Source organism: Lynx canadensis, chromosome A2, assembly GCF_007474595.2.
Source record: "Lynx canadensis isolate LIC74 chromosome A2, mLynCan4.pri.v2, whole genome shotgun sequence".
In the NCBI taxonomy this organism is placed as follows: domain Eukaryota; kingdom Metazoa; phylum Chordata; class Mammalia; order Carnivora; family Felidae; genus Lynx; species Lynx canadensis.
This window is the reverse complement of record NC_044304.2, coordinates 162,351,960-162,376,746: the sequence shown is the minus strand read 5'-3', so window position 1 is coordinate 162,376,746 and position 24,787 is coordinate 162,351,960. Positions and strand designations below refer to the sequence as shown.

At 41.7% G+C, this 24,787-nt stretch overlaps 2 protein-coding genes and 1 pseudogene across 3 annotated transcripts in view; all 3 read right to left on the bottom strand.

Annotated features, from left to right (window-relative positions):
- LOC115509358 (GTPase IMAP family member 7-like) overlaps positions 1-24,787 on the bottom strand; it is a 146,728-nt gene that overhangs the window by 32,139 nt on the left and 89,802 nt on the right. The window lies entirely within an intron of this gene.
- The window catches only part of LOC115509360, a 214,832-nt pseudogene that overhangs the window by 156,865 nt on the left and 33,180 nt on the right, over positions 1-24,787 (bottom strand).
- LOC115509366 (GTPase IMAP family member 7-like) lies at positions 7,861-21,291 on the bottom strand. Its single transcript, XM_030308789.1, has 2 exons — positions 21,208-21,291; positions 7,861-9,303 (listed from the first exon to the last, which is right to left on the bottom strand). The coding sequence occupies exons 1-2, from the start codon at positions 21,233-21,235 to the stop codon at positions 8,411-8,413; spliced, it is 921 nt and encodes a 306-aa protein (XP_030164649.1). The 5' UTR covers positions 21,236-21,291; the 3' UTR covers positions 7,861-8,410.

Sequence of the window (24,787 nt, the reverse complement as noted above, 5' to 3'; positions counted from 1 at the left end):
ATCTATTGCCACAGAGATCAAGGAACTAAGAAATAGTCACAACGAATTAAGAGATGCTGTAAATGAGGTGCAAAATAAACCAGATGCAGTGACAGCAAGGATGAAGGAGGCAAAGGGTAGATTAAGTGAAATAGAAGATACAATTATGGAAAATGATGAAGCCAAGGAAAAGAGAGATAAGAACATACTAGACCCAGAGGGGAGAAATAGAGAACGAGGAGATTCAATGAAACATAATAATATCCATATCATAAGAGTTCCAGAAGAAGAAGAAGAAAAGAGAGAGAAAAAGGGAAGAAGGTTTACTTGAACAAATTATAGCTGTGAACTTCCCTTATCTGGGGAAGGAAATGGACATCCAAATCCAGGAGACAAAGAGAACTCCTTTCAGATTTAACAAGAATAGATCTTCTCCACAGAATATCATAGTGAAACTGGAAAAATACAAAGATAAGGAGAAAATTCTGAAAGCATCCAGGGACAAACGGGCCTTAACCTACAAGAGTAGACACATAAGGGTAGTAGCACACCTATCCACAGAAACTTGGCAGGCAAGAAGGGAGTGGCAGGAAATATTCAATGTGCTGAATAGGAAAAATATGCAGCCAAGAATCCTTTATCCAGCAAGGCTGTCATTCAGGATAGAAGGAAAGATAAAGGCTTTCCCAGACAAACAAAACCTGAAGGAATTCATGAACACTAACCAAGTTCTGCAAGAGATCCTTAGGGGGACTCTGTGAGTGGAATGCTGCAAAGACTACAAAGGACCAGAGACATCACCACAAGCATGAAACCTACAGGTAACACAATGTCACTAAATCCATATCTTTCAATAATCACTCTGAATGTAAATGGACTAAATGCCCCAATCAAACACATAACATATCAGAATGGATAAAAAAAAACAACCAAGATCCATCTATATGCTGTCTACAAGGGGTCCATTTTAGACCTGAGGACACTTTCACATTGAAAGTAAGGGGATGGAGAACCATCTATCATACTACTGGAAGTCAAAAGAAAGCTGGGGTAGCCATACTTATATCACACGAACTAGATTTTAATCCAAAGGCTGTAACAAGACATGAAGAAGGGCAATATATCATAATTACAGGGTCTATACATCAAGAAGAGCTAACAATTGTATGTTTATGCTCCCAACTTGATTGCACCCAAATACATAAATCAGTTAATCACAAACATAAGTGGTCTTATCGATAGAAATACTGTAATTGGAGGGAACTTTAATTCTCCACTTGCAACAATGGACAGATCGTCTGGGCAAAAAAAATCAATGAAGAAACAATGGCTTTGAATGATACAGTGGACCAGATGGACTTGACAGATATATCCAGAACTTTTCATCCTAAAGCAGCAGAATTCTTTTCGAGTGCACATGGAACATTCTCCAAAATAGATCACATCCTAGGTCACAAAACAGCGCTCAACAAATATAAAAGAACCGAGATCATACCGTGCATATTTTCAGACAACAATGCTATGAAACTTGAAGTCAACCACAAGAAAAATTTTGGAAAGCCTCCAAATGCATGGAGGTTAAAGAACATCCTACTAAAGAATGAATGGGTCAACCAGGCACTTAAAGAAGAAATAAAAACGTATATGGAAGCAAGTGAAAATGAAAACATGACAGTCCGAATCCTTTGGGATGCAGCAAAGGCAGTTCTAAGAGGAAAATACATTGCAATCCAGGCCGATCTCAAGAAATGAGAAATATCCCAAATACAAAATCTAATAGCACACCTAAAGGAAGTAGAAGCAGAACAGCAAAGAAACCCCAAAGCCAGAACAGCAAAAGAGAAATAATAAAGATTAGAGCAGAAATAAAAAATATAGAACCCCCCACCCCCTGCCAAAAAAATACAATACAAGAGATCAATGAATCTAATATCTAGTTTTTTTCTTTTCTGGAAAAAACAAAAAAAATTGATAAACCCCTAGTTGGGCTTCTCAAAAAGAAAAGAGAGAGGACCCAAATAGATAAAAAGCACAAATAAAAGTGGACAGATCACAACCAACATCACAGAAATACAACTGTCAGGGAATACTATGAAAAATTACATGCCAACAAACTGGACAACCTGGAGGAAATGGACAAATTTCTAGACACCCACACGCTACCAAAACTCAAACAGGAAGAAAGAGAAAATTTGAACACACCCATACCCAGTGAAGAAATTGAATCAGTTATCAAAAATCTAACAACAGATAAGAGTCCTGGGCCACATGGCTTCCTAGGGGAATTCTACCAGACATTTAAAACAGAGTTAATATTCATCCTTCTCAAGCTGTTCCAAAAAATAGACATGGAAGAAAGCTTCCGGACCCATTCTGTGAAGCCACCATTACCTTGACTCCCAAACCAGACTGAGACCCCACTAAAAAGGAGAATTACAGACCAATATCCCTGATTAACATAAATGAAAAAATTCCTAACAAAATACTAGCAAATCAAATTCAACTGCATCTCAAAAGAATTATTCACCACGATTAAGTGGGATTCATTTCTGGGCTGCATGGCTGGTTCAATATTCTCAAATCAATTAATGTGATACATCACATTAATAGAAGAAAGGATAAGAACCATATGATCTTGTCAATAGATACAGAAAAAGCATTTGACAAAATATAGCATCCTTTCTTAATAAAAGCCCTCAAGAAAGTCGGGATAGAAGGAACCTACCTTAACTTCATAAGAGCCATATATTAAAAGCCCACAGCCAATACCATCCTCGTGGAAACTTCCCCCAACATCAGGAACATGGCAGGGATGTGCACTCTCATGGCTGTTGTTTAACATCATGTTGGAAGTCCAAGCCTCAGCAAGCAGACAACAAAATGAAATAAAAGGCATCCAAATTGGCGAAGAAGTCAAACTTTCACGTTCCGCAGATGACATGATACTCTACATGGAAAACCTAAAAGACTCCACCAAAAAGCTGCTAGAACTGATACATGAATTCAGCAAAGTCACAGGATACAAAACCAATGTGCAGAAATCAGTTGCCTTTCTATATACCAATAATGAAGCAACAGACCACTTTCTTACACCATACACAAAATTAATATCAAAATTGATGAAAGACCTAAATGTGAGAGAGAAAACCATTAAAACCCTAGAGGAGAAAACAGGCAATAACCTCTTTGACCTGAGCCCCAGCAATTTCTTACTCGACCCATCTCCGAAGGCAAGGGAAATAAAAGAAAAAATGAACTCTTGGGACCTCATCAAGATAAAAAGCTTCTGCACTGCAAAGGAAACAATCAACAAAACAAAAAGGCAACCAATGCAATGGAGAAGATATTTAAAAATGACATATCAAATAAAGGGTTAGTATCCAAAATCTATAAAGAACTTACCAACCTCAACACCCAAAAAACAAACAACCCAGTGAAGAAATGGGCACACAACATGAATAGACACTTTTCCAAAAAAGACATCCAAATGGCCAACAGACACATGCAAAGATGTTCAACGTCACTCATCATTAGGGAAATACAAATCAAAACCACATTGAGATGCCACCTTACACCGGTCAGAGTGGCTAAAATTAACAACTCAGGAAACAAAAGATGTTGGCGAGGATGTGGAGAAACGGTAACTCTCTTGACTGTTGGTGGCAATGCAAACTGGTGCAGCCGCTCTGGAAAACATTATGGAGGTTCCTCAAAAAATTAAAATGGAACATCCCTGCAACCCAGCAATAGCACTACTAAGAATTTATGCAAAGGATACAGGAGGGCTGATTCACAGGGGAACATGTACCCCAATATATATAGTAGCACTTTCAACAATAGCCAAATTATGGAAAGAGCCCAAATGTCCATCAACAGAAGAATGGATAAAGATGTGGTTTATATATACAATGGAATACTACTTGGCAATGAGAAAGAATGAAATCCTGCCTTTTGCAACAACATGGATGGAACTGGAGGGTATTATGCTAAGTGAAATAAGTCAGTCAGAGAAAGACAGATGTCATATGTTTTCACTCATATGTGGAGCTTAGGAAACTTAATGAAAGACCATGGGGGAAGGGAAGGGAAGAAATAATTTCAACCAGAGGGGGAGGCAAACCATAAGAGACTCTTAAATACAGAGAACGAACTGAGGGTTGATGGGGGTGGGGGAGGGGGGAAAATGGGTGATGGGTATTGAGGAGGGCACTTGTTGGGATGAGCACTGGATGCTGTATGTAAGTGACGAATCATAGGAATCTGCCCCCAAAACCAAGAGGACACTGTATACACTGTATGTTAGCTAACTTGACAATTTATTGACAATAAATTGTCAAGCTACCTATATATATATATATTTACAAAAACTTTTAAGAAAATATTACTGAAGGGTAAATCTTCTACTGTCCCTGGCATCCCTGGCATGTGCCTGCTCCCAGAGAAGAACCTGCAGTGTAGACAGGGCTGCTTAGAGCTCTCCCCACGCTGCCATTCTCCTCCTGTCCTTGCCTTGGCTCTGATTCTTCATGGGCTGGAGGAGAGAGGCAGAAACACTGAAGATGAGTCAAGTGTAGTCTGGCCTTGGTGGGGGGATGGTGGCAGCATTCTTAGTGGCTCTTTTCCCCATGCAACACTGTTAATAGCCTTCAGAGTCTCCTCTGGGAATCTGAAATCATAAGCCCAACAGAAGGCCACTCTCTCCTCTCCCATCGCTTGCTTCAACGTCTGTTCCTGGTGCTGGACTTCCAGAACTCTGATGCACATACAAGCTGCTGGGATCCCTGCTGGGCCCCTGGGAAAGTCCCTTTCAAACTGGCTTTGGGTGCCTCCCTCCCATGTGGCCCCATTTGATATATGAAGAACACATACTTTTGCCCCTGTTAGTGAAAGTTCTGACTGCGTCCAAGACCTCCACCACCATGTGTACTCTGCTCCCTCCACAGAGCAAAGCAACAGCCTTCATGTATCCCATGACCACCAGGCAGCAAACCCAAACTCCGAAGGACACACAACAAGTCTCTTTTTTTTTTTATTTTTTTTCAACGTTTATTTATTTTTGGGACAGAGAGAGACAGAGCATGAACGGGGAGGGGCAGAGAGAGAGGGAGACACAGAATCGGTAATAGGCTCCAGGCTCTGAGCCATCAGCCCAGAGCCCGACGCGGGGCTCGAACTCACGGACTGCGAGATCGTGACCTGGCTGAAGTTGGACGCTTAACCGACTGCGCCACCCAGGCGCCCCACAAGTCTCTTAATGTACACCGCCCACACCCCTCTGGCAGTATCAAACTCCAGAGGTCGCCTCACTAGGTTTCAGGAGAGAGAGAACCTCCATCTCTCTGGACATGGCACGCAGAGACGACTCCCTGTGGGGTCTCCCTTACATAGTCACACGGTTACACCTGGGCCACCTTCTGCCCTGGGGAGATGAACTCCAAGAATCGACCAATACTAATTTGTGATTGTCCCTATAAATTAAATGTTCTCGTTTAAAAAGCCCTTTCCTCTTGGGATGCCTGGCTGGATCATTTGGAAGAGCATGCGACCCTTGATCTCATGGTCATGAGCTGGAGCCCCATGTTGGGTGTAGAGATTACTTAAATGCTGAAACCTAACAGAAAAGGTCCTTTCCTCTTGATCCCTTCAAATATCTATCAAATTAGTTGAAGGACTAAACCTAACAAAACTGGTTCTTGCTCCTTCCTTTGGGCATCCTATATGGATCTTCTAGCATAGAGTTTTGGACTACGGGGTATTGGCAATTAGTAAAGATTCAACTGATGTTAAGGGAGATATTTATGTTACCCCGAGCCTTTCATATAGCCTTCTGACCCAGATTTCAAGTTAATGCAGGTCATTTACATTGGACCCTAACTTTGACATCTGATATTGAACTTGTCACAAACCTAACTGAACGCTGTTGCTCCTGACTCTATCCTTCCCCTGAAAATCTTACCCGTCACCATGAACTTTCCTGTTTCTGAATAGAAACATGACCATTGTACCCATCACCCACATGGACACATCCTACACACCCTTCACAGTAGACTTCATACGCTAAATCTTTCCTCAGGTCTTCCTCTATAAATCCTAGTGTAAATTCCCCATCATGAGTCATGACTATCACATATTTCAACACAGGGATCATGCACACATTAAACGCTGGAAATTCCACAGTCTTCAGCACTGAAATAGAACCACATTCAGAGAAAACTGGAATATAAAATATGTTAAGAGAAGTGAGTGAACAATATTTCGATTGTCAAGTGAAGAGATAATGATTTATTTGATTTACTCGTTTTTTCTCTGGTTATCTCTTACCTTCCAAAATGGAATCTAATGTTGGGAGAAAAGAAATCAGCTTACATAAGCTGCACATTCAAATGGCCTGAACACAAGTTAATTGTATTAAGAATGCTTCTGCATATCTCTTGTGGAAAATATCTTTTAAACGGTTCTGAAATGAAAAAGGACAGGGTAAAAATACTTTGCTCTCTAGACATACTAGAGTCACTTACAAGGAAGTAGTTTTGAACATAACAAGTGCATGATGGCAGAGAGTACTTTGGTCTCACTTTGTCATTTGACACATGTTTTCTCATGAGAGGATTTTTCTTCCGTGTTTTTACTGCATTCTGAATACTTATGATGAATCTTACAATGAGCGGGTATTTAGAATCTTAAATTTTCCAGACTTAATCTCTAATCCATCTCCCATAAAGTCACTGATATGGTAAATACTCTCAGTCATGTTCACAGACAAAACAAAGGGCAAATAAAAATGCTAATAATTTGGATTTGGGATGTCTGCAATCCTTGTGAGTGACTGACAGTCACCCATCTAACTTTGAAGTTTCTCTATTATTTTAGCAAGACAGAACCTTTCATCTACTTACTGAAAATGTCACAGCATGGAAGAGTAAGGAGAGATTTTTCTGGTGTCAGGAAACAAGCACTAGAGGGAATGAAAAACCATCAACAACAATAAAGATGCTCTGAAAGAGAACTGGGTACATTAAGACTTATCAATCAGGTTCTCACAGGAAAAAGACAGTCTGCTCTCATTAGGTACTTGGAGAAAGTTTAGAGAAGGGGCCTCTTACACACTGTGGACACAGGGAATATGGAAACCACAGGGACGTTGATAGTATCGATAAGAAAATTGAGTCCCACCTGAAGGGGTGAACAAAGACTGGAATGCAGAAGAAGAGTTGGGTAGAAAGGCCACCAAGGGAGGAGCTGTGACCTTTGGCGTAAGGTTGCAGTTAGTCAGAGATGGCCCTGCAGAGATAGATGTGGGAGAATGGATACCCCAGCCTTGCTTTTCTACTTCCACAGGGCCTCTGACTTGGACTTCCCACTGGCCAGCCAGGCAGAAGTCAGAGAGCAAGAGATCCCACCGATGTAGTGCAAATAGATCAGCCTCAGGGGGCAACGAGCTAGGGTGAAGTGTGATCCTGCAGAGGCAAATGAAAACTATGTGACCCAGATGGGATTTTTCAGATACAATTGGAGACATTTTAAATAGGATGGTCCCTAAAAAAGAAAAGAGAAACACAATAAGAGAATCCTGTGACTTTCAGATCTTCATGAACCACAGAACAATCAATCTTTCCAGAGAAACCCAATACCTCCCTAAAAAGTACTTGTGACCATGCAGTGCAACGACACATGTGACCAATGGTTCAGACACTTAACATGTGCAGGATTTCTGATTTGAATTTTCCTGAGTCTTTGAACTCTATATGTCATTTCCTGACTATGCCAACTTTGTGTGAAGAGACACAGGTGGGAAGGAGAGGCGGTGGGGACTGAGAGCTGGGAAGAGGCTTCATTCTGGTTAGTTCTCACTGCATAACAAACCATTCTGAAGCTCAGTGGTTAAAAACAAAAACCATCATTTATTTGTTCTCATAAAGCTGCCATTTGGGCAGCACTCAGTGGGAATGGATCATCTTTGCTTTCTGCAACTTCGTCTGAGATGGCGGGGCAGACGGAGGGCCCGCTTCTGTGTTGCCTCATTTGCATGGCAGGCAAGTTGGTGTGAGTCACAAATGAAAGGTGAGCTGGGAAGTGGGCCAGTGACTTTAAGCCCTCTGGAAGGGGGCCTCTCAAGAGGCAGCCTGGGCTTTCTCACAACATGACAGTCAAGTTCCAAGGGCAAGAACCCCAACAGGGCAAGGAAGCATTGCTCACATGTAACCTTAGAGTCACAAGGTGTTGCTTCAATCATCTGCTATTAATGAAACACTCCCAGATCTGCCCAGTTCCAAGGTAGAGGACACAGGCCCCGCAACTCAGTGACAGGAGTAACAGGGTCAGGTTATAGGAAGAATAAGTAGAAGCTACTGTCACAGCTATGTATGGAAACTACAATCTACCACTATGGCAAATCATCGTAAATTCAGAAGAAAAAACGAAATGGTCTTTACTACCAAAACATCTGCCATATTTTTGAAAGCAAGTTCATAATCCCATTGGAACCATCTCTAAATAATCCCTTCTCAGCTTCTTCCCTGATATTTTTTATTTGTTCAGCATACTTCATCTTTAGCAATTTTATTTTTTCCTCCCGTTCTTCCTGTGATTTATGAGCATATTCCTTTTCTACTAGTTTAATTTCATTATTTAATTGATCGGTATAGATCTTCTTCAGGTCTTCTTCCCGTTGCTTCAGCCTCTTCTCTGTGTCCTCATAAATGGCATCGGTAAAGTAAGCCCCTCCGTTGCTCCGCACCATCTCCTCTATCAGCTCCACCAGCTCCTGCACCTGAGCTTCCCTCTCCGCCCCTGAGGCTCTGTTGTTGAAGGCACAGTAGCGGTTCCCACACTCGCTGATGATGTTTCTTAGCTTCACATCTGAATCTGCCAAGAAGTCACTCAGGCTCTTCTCCTCCAAGTGATCTTTGTAAGTGAACAACACGATCATGTGCTTCAAGGCTGGCTTCCCAAAGACAGTCTTGATCAATGCCACGGTCTTCTGCTCTTCCTCCGTGTAGCGGCCCAGCTGGAGGACCAAGATGATGGCGTGGGGCCCAGGACAGGAGTAGAGGACACACTGGCTGTATTCCCCGCGTGTGGTATACAGGGTCTCCTTGTTGTCAAAGAGCCCTGGGGTGTCAACAACAACAAGTTTCCTCCCCTTCCATTCCTTGGATGCTTTTTGACACCTGGAGAAGACAGCATGGGGAGCAACTCTAGAGTCAAAGACTCTACTCCCCAGGATGGTGTTGGCCGTTGCGCTCTTCCCACTTCCAGTTTTCCCCACCAGAATAATCCTCAGAGTGTTGTCCTGAGGGTCTGCCATGTCACTACCAGGAGTCTCTGTGGTGTAAAGGAAAGGAAGGAGAAGAAAAAGAGTCAAAGAAGGTAAGTGGAAAGCATCACCTCACTCTTATGACCTATGTGTTCCTCTCTGAAATCCTGCAGTAGTCTACTATCCATGTAGGTCTCATAAAGACAGAAAGATGAGACAATTCAATCACCATGGGAAAACAACAAAGTAGTTAAAGAGTTCCCCTACAAAAGAGTATCAGGTCCAGATGGTTTCATGGGGATCTCACTTAATCTTTCTGAAACTATTCCTGATGACTTAAAACAGAAGGAAACCTTTCCAATTCTTTCTATGACACAAGTGTGATATTGATCCCAAAGGTTAACAAAGATTTCACCAATAAATAAAGCTACAGACATGTCTCATTTGCGAATACTAATACAAAAATCCCAAATAAATTGTCAGACACTAAAAAGTAATACTCCACAATAAATTGTGATTTATTTCAGAAATAGTAGGGTGGTTCAATATGAGAAAATGGATTGTAACAACACATCCTCGTTAGTAGATTTAAGAAGAAAAACACCTTCATACAGAACAGACATTTCCCCAAATTCAACACTGTTTTAATAGATACTTCTTTAACGTGTTTATATAGAAATATAAATTTTAAAAAATTTGTCTCCATTTTTTTCTCTGCAGCTAAAATAGTTGACTATTAAATTCACTTGGATGAATGAAGAAAGAAAATTAGCCTGTAGAGTCAACAAGGAGAAGAACGATGAGGGAGGACCAGCTGTACCAGATAGTAAAATATTTTAGCCCCTATAATTAAGGCAGTATGAAGTGTGTGTGAACAGAGACAAATGGAAAACAAAAACAGACAATTCAGAAATAGACCAAATTGGTCGACTATATTCATGAGTATCCAGTTCAATTGTATCGTGTTACATTTATCGTCCATAAGGCAGGATCTCACAGCAATGGGGAGAAAGATGGACTAATAACCAGCATTGGGATAACTACAAAACCACACAGAAAAAGACAAAACTGCACCCACGTCTTCAGGCCATTCACATGCTAAATACGTTAGAAATATAACACTAAAAATCAATCCACATAAATACTAGAAGAAACTCAGACAACTCCTTTGTAACCTACGGGCGGGGCAACTCTTTCTAAGATTTGAAAGATTGTAAGGAAAAGGATTCATACATCTGACTACATAAAGACCTAAAAGACAATGGGAGACAACGAACATCACAGACAATTAAAATACGAATGTCAGAGATTATCGAGGAAGATGGCGGCGTAGGAGGACGCTGGGCTCACCGCGCGTCCTGCTGATCACTTAGATTCCACCTACACCTGCCTAAATAACCCAGAAAACCGCCAGAGGATTAGCAGAACGGAGTCACCGGACCCAAGTGCAGACGAGAGGCCCACGGAAGAGGGTAGGAAGGGCGGCGAGGCGGTGCGCGCTCCACGGACTGGCGGGAGGGAGCCGGGGCGGAGGGGCGGCTCGCCAGCCAAGCAGAGCCCCCGAGTCCGGCTTGCAAAAGCGGAGGGGCCTGACGGACTGTGTTCCGACAGCAAGCGCGACTTAGCGTCTGGGAGGTCATAAGTTAACAGCTCTGCTCAGAAAGCGGGAAGGCTGGAGGACAAAGGGAGGGTGAGCTGCGGAGCCCCCGGACGACAGAGCTCAGTTTGGCGGGGAACAAAGGCGCTCGCCAGCGCCATCTCCCCCGCCCATCCCCCAGCCAAAATCCCAAAGGGAACCGGTTCCGGCCAGGGAAATTGCTCGCTCCTCGCAAACACCCAACTCTGTGCTTCTGCGGAGCCAAACCTCCGGCAGCGGATCTGACTCCCTCCGGCTGCCACAGGGCCCCTCCTGAAGTGGATCACCTAAGGAGAAGCGAGCTAAGCCTGCCCCCCCTGCCGCCGTGCACCTTGCCTTCCCACCCCAGCTAATACGCCAGATCCCCAGCATCACAAGCCTGGCAGTGTGCAAGTAGCCCAGACGGGCCACGCCACCCCACAGTGAATCCCGCCCCTAGGAGAGGGGAAGAGAAGGCACACACCAGTCTGACTGTGGCCCCAGCGGTGGGCTGGGGGCAGACATCAGGACTGACTGCGGCCCCGCCCACCAACTCCAGTTATACACCACAGCACAGGGGAAGTGCCCTGCAGGTCCTCACCACACCAGGGACTATCCAAAATGACCAAGCGGAAGAATTCCCCTCAGAAGAATCTCCAGGAAATAACAACAGCTAATGAGCTGATCAAAAAGGATTTAAATAATATAACAGAAAGTGAATTTAGAATAATAGTCATAAAATTAATCGCTGGGCTGGAAAACAGTATACAGGACAGCAGAGAATCTCTTGCTACAGAGATCAAGGGACTAAGGAACAGTCACGAGGAGCTGAAAAACGCTTTAAATGAAATGCAAAACAAAATGCAAACCACCACAGCTCGGATGGAAGAGGCAGAGGAGAGAATAGGTGAACTAGAAGATAAAGTTATGGAAAAAGAGGAAGCTGAGAAAAAGAGAGATAAAAAAATCCAGGAGTATGAGGGGAAAATTAGAGAACTAAGTGATACACTAAAAAGAAATAATATACGCATAATTGGTATTCCAGAGGAGGAAGAGAGAGGGAAAGGTGCTGAAGGGGTACTTGAAGAAATAATAGCTGAGAACTTCCCTGAACTGGGGAAGGAAAAAGGCATTGAAATCCAAGAGGCACAGAGAACTCCCTTCAGACGTAACTTGAATCGATCTTCTGCACGACATATCATAGTGAAACTGGCAAAATACAAGGATAAAGAGAAAATTCTGAAAGCAGCAAGGGGTAAACGTGCCCTCACATATAAAGGGAGACCTATAAGACTCGTGACTGATCTCTCTTTTGAAACTTGGCAGGCCAGAAAGAATTGGCACGAGATTTTCAGGGTGCTAGACAGCAAAAATATGCAGCCGAGAATCCTTTATCCAGCAAGTCTGTCATTTAGAATAGAAGGAGAGATAAAGGTCTTCCCAAACAAACAAAAACTGAAGGAATTTGTCACCACTAAACCAGCCCTACAAGAGATCCTAAGGGGGACCCTGTGAGACAAAGTACCAGAGACATCACTACAAGCATAAAACATACAGACATCACAATGACTCTAAACCCGTATCTTTCTATAATAACACTGAATGTAAACGGATTAAATGCGCCAACCAAAAGACATAGGGTATCAGAATGGATAAAAAAACAAGACCCATCTATTTGCTGTCTACAAGAGACTCATTTTAGACCTGAGGACACCTTTAGATTCAGAGTGAGGGGATGGAAAACTATTTATCATGCTACTGGAAGCCAAAAGAAAGCTGGAGTAGCCATACTTATATCAGACAAACTAGACTTTAAATTAAAGGCTGTAACAAGAGATGAAGAAGGACATTATATAATAGTTACAGGGTCTATCCATCAGGAAGAGCTAACAATTATAAATGTCTATGCGCCGAATACCAGAGCCCCCAAGTATATAAAACAATTACTCATAAACAGAAGCAACCTTATTGATAAGAATGTGGTAATTGCAGGGGACTTTAACACCCCACTTACAGAAATGGATAGATCATCTAGACACACAGTCAATAAAGAAACAAGGGTCCTGAATGACACATTGGATCAGATGGACTTGACAGATATATTTAGAACTCTGCATCCCAAAGCAACAGAATATACTTTCTTCTCGAGTGCACATGGAACATTCTCCAAGATAGATCATATACTGGGTCACAAAACAGCCCTTCATAAGTTTACAAAAATTGAAATTATACCATGCATACTTTCAGACCACAATGCTATGAAGCTTGAAATCAACCACAGGAAAAAGTCTGGAAAACCTCCAAAAGCGTGGAGGTTAAAGAACACCCTACTAACGAATGAGTGGGTCAACCAGGCAATTAGAGAAGAAATCAAAAAATATATGGAAACAAACGAAAATGAAAATACAACAATCCAAACGCTTTGGGACGCAGCGAAGGCAGTCCTGAGAGGAAAATACATTGCAATCCAGGCCTATCTCCAGAAACAAGAAAAATCCCAAATACAAAATCTAACAGCACACCTAAAGGAAATAGAAGCAGAACAGCAAAGGCAGCCTAAACCCAGCAGAAGAAGAGAAATAATAAAGATCAGAGCAGAAATAAACAATATAGAATCTAAAAAAACTGTAGAGCAGATCAACGAAACCAAGAGTTGGTTTTTTGAAAAAATAAACAAAATTGACAAACCTCTAGCCAGGCTTCTCAAAAAGAAAAGGGAGATGACCCAAATAGATAAAATCATGAATGAAAATGGAATGATTACAACCAATCCCTCAGAGATACAAACAATTATCAGGGAATACTATGAAAAATTATATGCCAACAAATTGGACAACCTGGAAGAAATGGACACATTCCTGAACACCCACACTCTTCCAAAACTCAATCAGGAGGAAATAGAAAGCTTGAACAGACCCATAACCAGCGAAGAAATTGAATCGGTTATCAAAAATCTCCCAACAAATAAGAGTCCAGGACCAGATGGCTTCCCAGGGGAGTTCTACCAGACATTTAAAGCAGAGATAATACCTATCCTTCTCAAGCTATTCCAAGAAATAGAAAGGGAAGGAAAACTTCCAGACTCATTCTATGAAGCCAGTATTACTTTGATTCCTTAACCAGACAGAGACCCAGTAAAAAAAGAGAACTACAGGCCAATATCCCTGATGAATATGGATGCAAAAATTCTCAATAAGATACTAGCGAATCGAATTCAACAGCATATAAAAAGAATTATTCACCATGATCAAGTGGGATTCATTCCTGGGATGCAGGGCTGGTTCAACATTCGCAAATCAATCAACATGATACATCACATTAACAAAAAAAAAGAGAAGAACCATATGATCCTGTCAATCGATGCAGAAAAGGCCTTTGACAAAATCCAGCACCCTTTCTTAATAAAAACCCTTGAGAAAGTCGGGATAGAAGGAACATACTTAAAGATCATAAAAGCCATTTATGAAAAGCCCACAGCTAACATCATCCTCAACGGGGAAAAACTGAGAGCTTTTTCCCTGAGATCAGGAACACGACAGGGATGCCCACTCTCACCGCTGTTGTTTAACATAGTGCTGGAAGTTCTAGCATCAGCAATCAGACAACAAAAGGAAATCAAAGGCATCAAAATTGGCAAAGATGAAGTCAAGCTTTCGCTTTTTGCAGATGACATGATATTATACATGGAAAATCCGATAGACTCCACCAAAAGTCTGCTAGAACTGATACATGAATTCAGCAAAGTTGCAGGATACAAAATCAATGTCCAGAAATCAGTTGCATTCTTATACACTAACAATGAAGCAACAGAAAGACAAATAAAGAAAATGATCCCATTCACAATTGCACCAAGAATCATAAAATACCTAGGAATAAATCTAACCAAAGATGTAAAGGATCTGTATGCTGAAAACTATAGAAAGCTTATGAAGGTAATTGAAGAAGACTTAAAGAAATGGAAAGACATTCCCTGCTCATGGATTGGAAAAATAAATATTGTCAAAATGTCAATACTACCCAAAGCTATCTACACATTCAATGCAATCCCAATCAAAATTGCACCAGCATTCTTCTCGAAATTAGAACAAGCAATCCTAAAATTCATATGGAACCACAAAAGGCCCCGAATAGCCAAAGGAATTTTGAAGAAGAAGACCAAAGCAGGAGGCATCACAATCCCAGACTTTAGCCTCTACTACAAAGCTGTCATCATCAAGACAGCATGGTATTGGCACAAAAACAGACACACAGACCAATGGAATAGAATAGAAACCCCAGAACTAGACCCACAAACGTATGGCCAACTCATCTTTGACAAAGCAGGAAAGAACATCCAATGGAAAAAAGACAGCCTCTTTAACAAATGGTGCTGGGAGAACTGGACAGCAACATGCAGAAGGTTGAAACTAGACCACTTTCTCACACCATTTACAAAAATAAACTCAAAATGGATAAAGGACCTAAATGTGAGACAGGAAACCATCAAAACCTTAGAGGAGAAAGCAGGAAAAGATCTCTCTGACCTCAGCCGTAGCAATCTCTTACTCGACACATCCCCAAAGGCAAGGGAATTAAAAGCAAAAGTGAATTACTGGGACCTTATGAAGATAAAAAGCTTCTGCACGGCAAAGGAAACAACCAACAAAACTAAAAGGCAACCAACGGAATGGGAAAAGATATTTGCAAATGACATATCGGACAAAGGGCTAATATCTAAAATCTATAAAGAGCTCACCAAACTCCACACCCGAAAAACAAATAACCCAGTGAAGAAATGGGCAGAAGACATGAATAGACACTTCTCTAAAGAAGACATCCAGATGGCCAACAGGCACATGAAAAGATGTTCAGCGTCGCTCCTTATGAGGGAAATACAAATCAAAACCACACTCAGGTATCACCTCACGCCAGTCAGAGTGGCCAAAATGAACAAATCAGGAGACTATAGATGCTGGAGAGGATGTGGAGAAACGGGAACCCTCTTGCACTGTTGGTGGGAATGCAAATTGGTGCAGCCGCTCTGGAAAGCAGTGTGGAGGTTCCTCAGAAAATTAAAAATAGACCTACCCTATGACCCAGCAATAGCACTGCTAGGAATTTATCCAAGGGATACAGGAGTACTGATGCATAGGGGCACTTGTACCCCAATGTTCATAGCAGCACTCTCAACAATAGCCAAATTATGGAAAGAGCCTAAATGTCCATCAACTGATGAATGGATAAAGAAATTGTGGTATATATACACAATGGAGTACTATGTGGCAATGAGAAAAAATGAAATATGGCCCTTTGTAGCAACGTGGATGGAACTGGAGAGTGTGATGCTAAGTGAAATAAGCCATACAGAGAAAGACAGATACCATATGGTTTCACTCTTATGTGGATCCTGAGAAACTTAACAGGAACCCATGGGGGAGGGGAAGGAAAAAAAAAAAAAAAGAGGTTAGAGTGGGAGAGAGCCAAAGCATAAGAGACTGTTAAAAACTGAGAACAAACTGAGGGTTGATGGGGGGTGGGAGGGAGGGGAGGGTGGGTGATGGGTATTGAGGAGGGCACCTTTTGGGATGAGCACTGGGTGTTGTAAGGAAACCAATTTGTCAATAAATTTCATAAAAAAAAAATACGAATGTCAGACTATATCAAAGAGGGTTAATTCTCCTCTTATACAAAGAATACCTAAAAGCAGAGAGACAAATATCCAAAAGCTCGACGGAAAATGGAGCAAGACATATGAATAAACAGTTCAAAGAAAAAAAAGAAATGTCAATGCTCCTCAACTATGTAAAAATATATGAACACTCAAAGTAGAGAAATATAAACCCAACGTAGGAAAAGAAAAAAACCAAATATAACAAATTAAAATTACACTGAGATACTATTTCTCCACTTACAGATTTGGCAAAAGTGCAAAAATTTGCTGCTATAATCAGTCGGTAAATGTTTAGAGGAACCAGGTTCTCTTCTCCGTGGCTAATAAGAATAGAAAAACAGTCTAAAACCTACAGAGGAGAAATTAGCAATATCATACAAATTAGATATACATTTATTCTGGATTGTGAGTCCCAATTTTAGGATTTATGCCTGTAGTGGTCAAGGGCAGGTCACCCCTAAACGTGCAACTTTGACATACTGACTATTTCATATAAAAGTAACTTAAGATACAGCCTGTGTGGGAAGATTACTAAGACCCTCTTCTGTCCCCCTGCAAGCAGGAAACAAATCTCCCATGTAAAAGGTGCCCTTCCTGTCCCAGGAGGTAAAGAGACACTCTCATGACCAGGGATAGGAGATTTAGAGCCAAGAAGAGTATATAAACAGCCCACTACTTTCTACTAATTTACTCCTCCAGCCCAAAGTCTCTTTAGAATTCCTCCCTAACAGATGCTCCCAAAGTTAAGTCTTCCTTGTTTTGTCAATCCCTCATAGATCCATCGTCTCTTTGCCTAAAAAGTATAAAAACTGCCTGCCTTGGTCATTTCTCTTGGTCTTAGTTTCATTAGTGACCATTAGTGTGCACTGCTTTTTTTTTTCTCTTGTTAATCTGCCTCAAGTGAATGTAATTCTTAGTGCAGCTGGAAGACCTCGAAGAGTAGAGGAAGAAGTTCACCTTCCTTATATCCCATAGCTACACTAACAAAACACAAGAAAAGATTAGGCATATGTTTATTCACTGCATCACTATTTGTAATACTTAAAGACCAAAAACCTACCAAATGCCCACTAGTAGGGGTCTGATTGAATAAACCAAGGTACATACACACAGCGATGTACTATCCAACTGTAGAAAGGAATAAGAAATACCTCTCTATGACGGGATGGAGAGATCTCCAGGATATTTCATAAAGCAAAAAAAAAAGGCAAAGTGAAGAAAATAATATTTACTTTACTGTCATTTCTCTAGTGGGGAGGAACATGAAATGCAGGTACAAAATACAACATATATTTCATGCACATGAAAAAGCAATGGCAGATCATCTGAACTGTCACCCAAGAAGTTACTGACAGAGGGGTGGGAGGAATAAGGTGGGGGACAGGGTAGAAGCTGGAAACTACTTTGAATATACTTCGATTTCATAGAAATGTCTTGAAAGTATGTACTTCCTTCTTTTTGAGAGTTCTAATTACAGCTCTTTTCCTTTATGAAAGATCTACATGTGTACCTGTTGTTGCTGGCTGATATAAATTCCAAGAGGATTTTTCATTTGTACGAAAAAGAGCTGAACACGAATACAACGCTCCGCATTTGTTTCACAGCCAGTTGAACTAATAGAGAGGCCAAGTGGGCCATTGTCCACACCAACTGCCAATCACCTTCCCCGGGAACCTCACACAGGGGTTCACCATCCAGCCACCAGAGCTGTGAGCCAGATGAGCACGTGGGCTTTCTCTCAATTGAATTTGTGCATCTGTTAACAAGTTGTGTCTAAAAGTATCAGAAACACATAAGGGAGGTTATTTGGGGGAGATCTGGGAATGCGCACCCTTTTTCCATGTACATTCATGGTAACTGCTGCTCTGCTTTATGTCATTTTGTTTCATAAAAGATTTCATAGGAACATTCTGCTTGCAGATAGTGAGGAACATCTGTAAATAGCTTACATAATTATAAACAAAAACGATATTTTAAGATAACTGGTAAAAATCAAAAGCAAATTCAATACATAGTATTTGGTGTAATAGACAAACCACACAAAGAATTGTTCCAAGAAACTTGAAAATGCAGTTGCTTCATTGGCTATTGTCCTAATGGGATATAGTGTAAGGCCAAATAGGGGGAAAAAACGTCAAGAAAATCTTAAATTGCTTTCAGGAATCCTGTCCTATTCTTAGCTTTTTGTGCACATGTGTAGTTTTGAAGCCCAAGGACAAGCCCAGTGGCAATGAGCACCCTTAGTGCCCATACTGTGCCCTTCAAATGCCATTTCCCACCAAAAACATTAGGACTCTTAGGAGAAGGTACCGATTCCATTGCTGGGCCAAGAAATGTGCAAGTGGATCCTACACTATCCTAGTCACACTAAAAAGTGAGGATGCTATCAAAAACTACTCAGACCGTGGGATGCCTGGCTAGCTCTGTGAATACAGCATGCATCTCTTGATCCCACGTTCATGAGTTCTAGCCCCACATTGGGTGCAGAGATTACTTTCAAAAAAAAAGTTTGGATGTTACCGAAAGGACTACAGAGCCAACTTGAAGAGGCTGACTGGACAGAGAACGGGTAATTTGAGTATCAATGAGAATAATAATTTCAATGGATTAAAATTCATCAAATATGTTGAAGTTCATGAATTCATAACAGTACCATCATTGCGAAAGAAGTGAAGTGTTCTCTTTGGGGTATGCTAGGAAATGATGTCATCAGTCTGAACATGGGCAAAAAAGAATCAATCATTCCTTTTGTCTTAATAACTACACCTTATGGAAATGAAAGTATGATTCAGGGGAACTTTCTTTTATAGGATTATGCCATCCAATAAAAGAAGGAAGAATGATAGAATTATAATATTATAATTTGTGACCGTTAATGAAACAAAGTTACTCTAGGCTATCATTACTGTCTGCTACATTATAGAAAGAGACAAAAGAAAATATAAGGTGCCTTCTGATGGAAATTTACAACTGCACCTATGAAATAGTGCCACCCAAGTAACAGGGCAATTCTTAATCTGATCAAGCCTCTCCTTAAATTTAAATTTAAACAAAACACTGAAACTAGAAGAACATGTCATATGACATCTTGAGGATTTAACGAGCAAAATGTACACTGTCCAATTCTCTTGGACAAAGGACCAACCGTTTCTTAAACAGAAACATTTTACAGAAAGAAACAGGAGGGTGAAAACTTATTTATCAAATTAAACTTAAGAGATATGAAAGAATTGCAATTTATGAACCGTATTTGGAGCTGATTTCAATTTTGTTTTTTAAAAAAAAATTTAATGTTTATTTATTTTTCAGAGAGACAGAGACAGAATGAGAGTGGGTTAGGGGCAGAGAGAGAGGGAGACCCAGAAGCAGAAGCAGGCTCCAGGCTCTGAGCTGTCAGCACAGAGCCCGACGCGGGGCTCGAACTCATGAGCTGTGAGATCATGACCTGAGCTGAAGTCGGACACTCAAACAACTGAGCCACCCAGGCCCCCGGATTTCAATTTTAAAATCTATGAGATAATCTGGGGATTGGAATACACCTGGTAATTGTTTAAAAATTGTAATTGCTTTTTGAAGTCTGATCATGGTATATTTTAATGACCTTTATCTCCCAGACATACATATGTAAATATTTACTGATAAAGTGATAAAATTTTTAGTATTCTAGTAATTTAGTAATTTTTAGTATTCTAATGTTTGAAGTGTATTAATTAATTAATTAATTTAATCTCTACACCCAGCGTGGGGCTCAAACTCACAACCCTGAGATCAAGAGTCCCATGCTCTTCCCACTGAGCCAGAGAGGTGCCCCCACTCTAATTTTTTAAATGAGGAAATAGATGTGGCTCAGAAATGCTGGGAAAGTTGCCCAGGGTCACTGCGTTAATGGGCTTTGGGCAGAGGAGGGATCCAATGCAAAGTATGTCTGACCCTACACTCATGCATAACCCTTGCAAGCTCTGGTCCCTTCTTGGTTCCTTCTCACATCCTTGATTCTACATTTCTGTTTACATTGGATCAGAAATAGATCATGGGAGGCCAGGGGAGGTACTTCACTCTCTGTCCAGAAACGTGAACTGGTAGCAACCCTGGAATTAAGGAAGGCAACCAAAGGGCTTCACGCACATTTGTTTTCTATAGAATAGCTCATTCTCTCCCCATGGCATCCCTTCCTTACCTCCTCTGTTACACTGTCAATCACACCATTTCTCTCTTACATGTTGGAAAGAACACAGCCAGCTGAATTCTAGGCTTCCTGTGCCATTTGTGACCTGGGTATCCCGGGGAATTTGATGAAACCACACACACACCGTCTGGGATTCAGATTTTCTTTTAGGAAAAAAGAGGGATTGGGACAGACTGCTCTCTAAATTGCCTTCCAGCTCTAAAGACCTGCCTTGAGGACACTAGTTTCCCACCAAGGGAAACAGATGGGGTGTCAGGCAGCACTCACTCTGTCATGACAACAACTGATGGAAGACATGCTGCTGTTCAGCAAGTTTGTCCTGCTAAATAGGAGACGTGAGGACATGGGCCACTCAATCTCTTTAGTCCCACCCTACCTTCTGCCGAGACCCCTGTGGCAGCTTCCTCATTGCTGGGCTGCTGGCACAGTACTCGGTCCCTTCTAGGAGCAGAACCCACACCCATGCACACCCCTATGTCCTGCTGGCCCTCACGATTCCATTGTTCTGAGGCCAGGCTCACCTTCTTTTGAAGGAGCTGAGTTCCCCATTGTTCTCCAAAGAACCTGTTTGAGCTGCTGCTTTTGCTTTCACTGTGAGGAAAATGTGTTTGCACACTTTAAACCTCTCAGGCAGCAAGCTCAGAGGAGCTTGGGAGGAGCTAGTGAAGGAACTATTTGGCTTTAAAGAGACAGAAATATTGCCCTATAATTGGAGGCGTGCGTTAGTTTTACCAAGGTGTAAGCTTTTTCTCCATGTGCCTGCTGTCACACCAAATTTTCCAAACCTATATTTATTGTTTGGGGTTATACTGGTGGATCCCAAAGGCCCTTATTACATGACACAAATCATGCACACAGAGCCAGGCATGGTGTTGAATCATCTTCCCTGCATGGAGTGGGAGACTCTGGGGTGATTCTAGGAAGAAGAAACTCAAATACGTAGCTAGATGTGTCCAAATTTAGAGCCTGGGATACTTCCCAGTGATTGTATCATATGGGTTTTCATGATGGTCTTTCATGAAGGTCTCAAGTCACTCATTAAAAATTTACCAGCCTTCAGGTACGAAGCCAAGAGTCTAAAGCATTGGGAGCCAAGAGATAAAAAGGAAGATGTGGCCTGGAAAAAGTCTTCCAATGACCATACACCTTCTCTAGTTTTCTTCATATGGTTCTTTCAAGCCCCAAAATATGCATGACTTTATAACAAAAGATGCACCCAGGGAGGAGATCAAACTTTCCCCTACAACCTTCCTACTTTCCTCTACCCCAGACCCAGGCACAGGTAGATTTTCCCAGATTTAGCCAGTGCATCCATTCCAACCTGCTCTGGAAACTTTGAGATGATAGGCAGATGGTCAAACCTCTCATGGTTGACCAGCTGTTCCAATTGTCTCTTGCATCATCATAAAATTATAAGGTTTTTGATTATATATTTTTGTTCACTACATTGAGACATGGGATTACTTGATGCTCACACTTGAAGGTGGGTACTAAGAGAACTAAATGTGGCAGGAAGTAGTGGACAATGGGGTGGCAACCCATGCAGGGAAGCAGCTAGATTTGGAAATTATTGTATTAATACTATATTATTGGTCCATATCGTTAGACCAGTTATCGGTGCTAATGACTTGGAGGGTCCCAGGTAACTGTTTTCCAACTTGCAATAAAGACACAGACCGGGACCAGCTATGTAATTTGCAAAGTCTGGCACAAAAGGAATATGCCAGGCCTTTTGTCAAAATCAAACAAAAAAAATTAAGAATTTCAAGATGACATCAATAGAACAGTAAACCCTTCTAAGTACACGGCCCTGTGCAACGGCACAGGTCACATACCCATGAACTTGGTCTTGATGAGGCTGCATACATAAAAGTCTAGAGGAGAGCTAGAATCATATTTCCTGCTCAAAATATCTCTCCCATTTCCTAGTTTCATTTCAAGCTACATATTCCTTGAGTGAAACTTGTCCTTGGATGTTGTCATGGTCAGCTAATTGCTTCTCCAGGTATTATGCTCAGGTACGTTGCTAAGTTCCCTAGAGGGAACAGGAGACTAGTTGACACAGAATCCATGGATGCCACAAGAAATCAGATGCGGGTCTCAAATGGTAACAGCCTTGTGATCATTGGTCAAAAAGGAGCATGTGGCCCCCATCAGTCCCATCCTGAGCCCTAAGTTAGGAGTGATCTCCTTCTACAAGATTCTGGATAGAAGCAGTGTAGCCCCATATCTGAATTGTTCACTTAGCCACGCTCCTGATCATTGAGGGCTTCCTTCCACTTGCACCTATGCTGTGAGCCACAGACCTCTCCACCGATTGTCTCCTCCTGCAACCCTGGAAACACAACTTTCCACCCAGGATCTTGCTCCTTCCACATAGTCAGAAGCAGAGAGATAAATTTGGACAAAGCCACAGCTTCCTTTTTTGTTTTCCTTTGATTCTTTCCATTTCACACACACACAGAAATGTGGATATAATGAATTTTCAAAAGGTGTGGGGTCATTAAGAGACATTCTTTGAATTCTATAGGAGTCTTCTTGTGGGGCTCAGGGTGTTTTCTGCTGCTCAGATCTAGATAATCTCAAAGCTCAACTTATTAAAATAGTGCAGAAATAATAACAGTAGTTTAAAAGAATCGTTCCTCCATTGTCCTGTTTCTTCTACATATCGTCTTTGCAACCTTGGTGGATCCGTTTCCTATTTCCTCCATAACAAATTCCCAAAACATTAGTGGCTGAAAACAATATAAACTTCATCTTCTGCAGTTATGGAGGACAAGAGCATGGTATTAGTGTTATGGAGATAAAATCAAGGTCCTGCAGAGCTGGTTCTTTCTGGAGGCTCCAGGAGAGAATCCATCCCTTGCCTCTTACATCTTCTAGAAGCTGCCAGCTGTCTTGGGCTTGTGGCCACATCACACCAATCTCTGCTGCCTTCATCACATTACCTTCTTGCCTCTCCTTAGAAGGACCTTTCTGATTACATCTGGGGCCCACCCAGATAATCCGGAATAATCTCCCCATCTCAAAGTCATTAACTTACACCTACAAAGATGCTTATGGAATAAGGTAACATTCACAGGCTCTGGGGATTAGAGTGTGACCATCTTTCGGGGCCCACCATTCAGCCTGCCACATTTGGGTGAGTTAAACTATCTGCAACCCACTCCCCTAATCTTTAAAATGGAATACTTTCTTCAGACGGTCATTGTGAAACCAGATAAATTTGTAGACATGAAGTGGTACTCAAACCATAGTGATCAATAGGTATTAGTTAGAAGTAGTAATAGAACCCTCTATGCTAGTCTCATAGATTACCCCTCTAAGGCTCACCTACACATCAGAGATGTTGTCTTAATCAGCTTGCACAACCATAATACCACAGCCTGGGAGCAGGAACAACAGGAATTCATTTCTCACAGTTCTGGAGACTGGGCAGCCCAAGCCCAATGTGCCAGCCACCTTGTTTCCCTGGGGAAGGCTCACTTCCTGATTTGCGAATGGCACTGTCTCACCGTGTCCATACATGATGGAGCAGGGAAGCAACTCTGTGCTATCTCTTCTTACAGGGGCACTAATCCCATCAAGAGGACCCCAGATTCATGAACTCACGGAAACCCACTTACCTTATCCCCAAATACCATCATGTTGGGGGTTAGGGATTCTGGAGCCTTCTCTCTTGGTGCCAAATAAAACTAGTCACTTCTACTTTGTAACAATCTCTTTTAAGCGGATATCACTCAAGGTTTCCTGGTTTCTCCCCACTCACACCACCCCCAAAGGGCACTGCATGAAAAGGAAGACTCAGCACCTCCACAGCCTGTCTAACAGGATAAGGGATCTGGATTATCTATACCCCTGCACTCACATGGCTTTAATGAAATTGTCTTCTGGCTCCACGGATGTGCAAGAAGAGCTGCCTCTTGCAGGCTAATGGCAGCCGTGTCACAAAAGAGATATAGGTGTTAGGTGTGACAGTGCACTTGGGGCTGAATCCCTCAAAGGAAACATTGACCAAACCCTCATGAAATAAGGACCATGCCCCCCAAAGGGGCTTTTACTGTCTTCCACGATGTTATATTCAGTTATGAACCACAACCA